This window comes from Trichechus manatus, unplaced genomic scaffold (genome assembly GCF_000243295.1).
Source record: "Trichechus manatus latirostris isolate Lorelei unplaced genomic scaffold, TriManLat1.0 scaffold00216, whole genome shotgun sequence".
NCBI lineage: Eukaryota > Metazoa > Chordata > Mammalia > Sirenia > Trichechidae > Trichechus > Trichechus manatus.
The window spans coordinates 319,988-324,775 of record NW_004444152.1 but is presented as its reverse complement, the minus strand read 5'-3'; the positions used below and the strand labels follow the sequence as shown (position 1 = coordinate 324,775).

Sequence of the window (4,788 nt, the reverse complement as noted above, 5' to 3'; positions counted from 1 at the left end):
TGCATCCCTGGAGACTGCATTTCCTGTGGTTGGGTTGGGTGGTGGAGAGAGACATTGCATCCCTGGGGACTGCATTTCCTGTGGTTGGGTGGTGGAGGGGAAGCGAAGGACCTCAAGGTTCAGGGGGATGCATGTGTGTTGGGAGGGAACAGTGCTGGAGGGACTCACCTTCTCCCAGGGTCTTCCCCAGAGCCACCTTATGTCGGTCTACCATCACATCCCGCAGCTTCTCCTTCAGCTCTTCGCTGATGCCCAGGCTGTTCACTGCATGGAGGGTGGCAGTGGAAAGAGCCATGGAGCAGGACTGACATTCAGGTGGCACTCACCAGTAGGAACATACCCATTGTTAAAATACTGAAATACTTCCGCTACTTCCTACTGGACCACAACTACCACAGCCTCCACCAGACTGAGTCCAGCACAACTAGATGGTGCCCGGCTACCTCCACCAATGGCTCTGACAAGGATCACAACAGAGGGTCCCAGACAGAGCTGGAGAAAAACATAGAACAAAATTCTAACTCACAGAAAAAAAGACCAGACTTACTGGTCTGACAGAGACTGGAGAAACCCCAAGAGTATGGCCCCTGGACACCCTTTTAACTCAGTACTGAAGTCACTGCTGAGGTTCACGCTTCAGCCCAAGATTAGACAGTCCCTAAAACAAACAATAACACACATAGCTCAACCATGTATACGAGACTAAATGGGCACACCAGCCCCAGGGCAAGAACAAGAAGGCAGGAGGGGACAGGAAAACTGGATGAGTGGAAGTGGGGAACCCAAGATCGAGAAGGGGAGAGTGTTGACACATCTCGGGGTTGGCAACCCATGTCACAAAACAATATGTGTATTAGTTGTTTAATGAGAAACTAATTTGCTCTGTAAACCTTCATCTAAAGCACAACTGAAAAAAAATAGCAACTTCCCTGAGCACCCTAGCTCCTCCTCTGGACCCCTTAAACTGAACCTTCCCCCAAAGCAACAACTAAAGCCAGGCATAAGATCTTGCTCCAGTGGGTACCCCAATTGATCAGCACCTGCTGTACCAGTTGTTAAAAATACTTCTTAACTTTTTATTGCAGTATAATATACACAAATCATAAGTGAACAGCCCAGTGGATTTTCACAAACCAAACAAACCCCAAACTAGCACCTAGGTCAAGAAGAGACCATGACCTGCCCTCCCAGGGCTAATCAACTTCCCTGACTTCCCTTACCATTGTTTTCTCTGTTTGGGAATGTCACCACAATGGAATCACCTTGTATGTTCTCTTTATGTCTGGATTCTTTCACTTAACATTATGTCTGTGAGATCGTTGTAATGTAGTTGCTGTGTTTAGTGGTAATTCATCCATTTTCACTGCTGTATAGCCACAGTTCTCAAACTTATTGGTCTTGGGCCCCCTTTAAATTCTTAGAATTTTTGAGGGCTACAAAGAGCTTTTGCTTATGTGAGATAGATAGATGTTTACTGTATTCAAAATTAAAACTGAGAAATTTTTAAATTACAAGAATAGACAAGCACACGTACAATCAACCGTCAGAGCGATGACGTCATCACTCATCAGGGAGCCTCTGGAAAACTGAAAACTCCGCTGAACGCTCATGAGACAATGAGTGTGAAAGGGGTAAATAACATTTTTTTAATTGTTGTAGTTTAAGTGAAAGTTTACATTTCAAGTCTCTCATACAAAAATTTATACACACATTGTTATGTGTCCCTAATTGCTCTCCCCACACTGTGATAGCACACTCCTCCTTTCCACCCCTGATTTCCCGTGTCCATTCAACCAGCTCCTGACCCTCTGCCTTCTCATTTCACCTCTGGACAGGAGCTGCCCATTTAGTCTCTTGTATCTACTTGAGCTAAGAACCACACTCTTCACAAGTATCATTTTATGTCCCCCAGTCCAGTTCAATCTTTGTCTGAAGAGTTGGGTAAATAACATCTTAGTATTATTATGAAAATACTTTTGACCTCGTGGACCCCCTGCAAAGGTCTCAGGGACCCCAGGGAACCCAGATCACACTTCCAGAACTACTGCTGTATATTATTCCATCAGATCGCTGGGACCTTCTGGCTTCCTCTTGCTTCTCTTGAATAAATGTCTATTCTTTCCCAGCCCCTTCCAAACACCTGCCTGGGGCCCTGGCAGCCTTCTCGTTATGTGCTAGAAAGAGACCTAACTCCATCTCTTCTTTCTGGATTAGTTTCCCCTACTGGAAAAATGAGGAGATTTGACTAGGTGGCCTCTGAGATTCCTCATTAGCGGGTATGCTCCATGACTCTACAATTTTCTGACAGAGAATCTACAGTTCTAAGATTCCATGATTTGCAAGATTCTGTTGTCATCCTCATCATCTTCACCATCATCATCATCACATCATAATCTCAACATCATCATCATCATCATCATCTTGACATCATCATCATTTTGAAATCATCCTCTCATCATCATAATCTCAATATCATCATCATCTTGACATCGTTATCATCATCACCACTATCTCATCATCATTATCATTGTCATTATTATCATCAACTCATCATCATCATTACATTATTCTATGATCTTATGATGCTGAGGTTTAGTGTTGCTAAGATTTTTTATGTCTAAGATTCTATTATTCTAACGTTCTGTGTGGTTCTGCAATTCCATTATTCTTAGGATCTGTGGGTCTAAGATTCTAGTATTCCAAGGCCTTCAGAATCTCTTGGCTCATGCTTCTACAGAGGCCGAGGAGGCCCGGTCTCTACACTGTTTAGCCCAAGACCTAGATAGGGAGTCATGGGGTTCACTTACAGGTGGCTTCAGTAGTCCGGCGACTGTAAGACTTGCGCACACGGTACCTGACCACCAGTTCACCCCTCTCCACTGTTGGTTCAAACACTTCCCTGGGGAGGATAGGGGAAGGTAAGAGTAGGGGAGAGCCATGTGGACCCCTTCTCTTTCCATCAGTGGTAAAATTGAGCACCATTCCAACCCTAAGCCCTGTCCCCTCTCTCCTCTGGCATTTGCCAAGCATGTCTTAGACTGCTTCCGTCTACCTTCCATTCATTCTCCAGGCCCTTGCCCTCACTGGGTCTCTTCGTCATCTCTTCTGCACCACCCTCCTCACTGGTCTCTCTGCCTCTAGCCTCGCCATCCCAGTCCACATTAGTCCCCCACGTGGTTCCAACTCACCCATAGCGGGTCTCCTTCTTCCTCCGGTGGATGAGGAACAGGGCCAAGATGAGGACACAGGCAGCGGCCACAACTGCTCCCAGTAGTACATACCACCAGGGCCATGAGAAGGCAGGGGCTGGGGGTTCACTCACTGTCAGGGGGCAGGGGGACAGGTCATGGTTGAGGTCCTGGATCCAGGTCCCTGAGACCCAAGGGGGTGATATTGGAGGGACAGAAGGCATGGAAAAGGCAGGGATGTATTTGATGGGTTGTGGGATGGGTGCATTCATGTATCTGAGGCGATTGGGATTGGCTGGGTGGTGTATGCAATGAATATGATGTAAGTGCACGTGAAAGGGAAGGGGTGGATATGTTAAGAGTGGGGCGGACATTTGAGGAGTGTGCAATGAGTGTGGAAGCAGTGTGGAATGGGGTGAGGGACGTGTGGAATTGGTTATTATGACTATGCAAGGAGGGCTGGAAGAGCACAGAATGGGTGTGAATAAATTCCACACAGTACAGGTGTGTGTGATATGTGCCATGATTGTGCAAAGAGGGTGGACTTGGGTGTGGAAAAACTGGGGTGAGTAGGAAGAGAAATGCATGCAGTATAAGATGGGAGCATGAGGTATGTGCAACGAGTGTGCAAGGTGTGAGGCTCGTGGGACAAATGAGGAAGGAATATCTCTGAGGAGTGTGCAGTGACTATGGAAGGGTTTTCCTAAAGCATGGAATGAGGGTAAAATAAGTGTGCAAAGGGATGTAGTGAGTGTGCACAGAATGTGGGATGGGTGTTGGTGGAGTTGGGGATCAGTGAGTGAGGAGTATCTAAGGGGTTTTACATACAAGGAGTGAGGTCTGTGAGGATGTAACTGGTGTGAGAAGAGTGTGCAATGGGCATGTAAAAGGTACATAGGAAGGGCAGGTGAGGAGTATGGGATGAATGGAAAGGTGTGCAAAAAGGGTAGGAGTGAATGTGTAAGGAATAAAGAATGAATATGTGTATGAGGAGTTTGGCATGAGCGTGTGAAGAGAGTGGGATGGGGGAAGATTGGGGAGGGGCAAGGGAGTAATGTTTAAGGGGTATGAGATGAGTGTGCAAGGAATGCTGTAGGGTGTGGATAGTGTGGACTGAAAATGGGCAACATATTTGCAGTGTGGAATGTATGGTGAGTGTGTAAGAAGTGCAGAGTTTGTGAATAAGGGAGAGAAGTGTGGGTGTGCAATAGGGTTGGGAGGCATGTGTGAGGAATGAAGGATTATTATAATGGGATGAATGTGAAAGGTAGGTGGGATGAGTGTGGAAAGGGTATGCAAAGAAATGTAGGAAGGCATGTGGGGAATAGTTAAGAACAGTGGATGGATTTACAAGGAATGGGCCATGACAGTGCTAGGAAGGTTGGAAGGATGTAGGAGGAATGTTTGGAAATTGTTGGAGAAATATTTGAGAGGGATGGATATGTGGGTAAGCACACCCCATCCAACCACCCTCTCATCCATCCATCCATCCATCCATCCATCCATCCATCCATCCATCATCCATCCACCCATCCATACATCCACCCATCCATCTATCCATCTGTCCATCCATCCACCTATCTATCCATCCCCCCACCCA

The 4,788-nt window shown here is 46.4% G+C and overlaps 1 protein-coding gene across 1 annotated transcript in view; it reads right to left on the bottom strand.

Moving 5' to 3' along the window:
* The window catches only part of AXL (AXL receptor tyrosine kinase), a 34,152-nt gene that overhangs the window by 12,826 nt on the left and 16,538 nt on the right, over positions 1–4,788 (bottom strand). The window contains exons 11-13 of the mRNA XM_004388736.2: positions 3,189–3,321; positions 2,808–2,899; positions 169–264 (exon numbers count right to left, since the gene is read on the bottom strand). Of these exons, the coding sequence (XP_004388793.1) occupies positions 169–264; positions 2,808–2,899; positions 3,189–3,321 (321 nt within the window). The remainder of the gene's footprint in view (positions 1–168; positions 265–2,807; positions 2,900–3,188; positions 3,322–4,788) is intronic.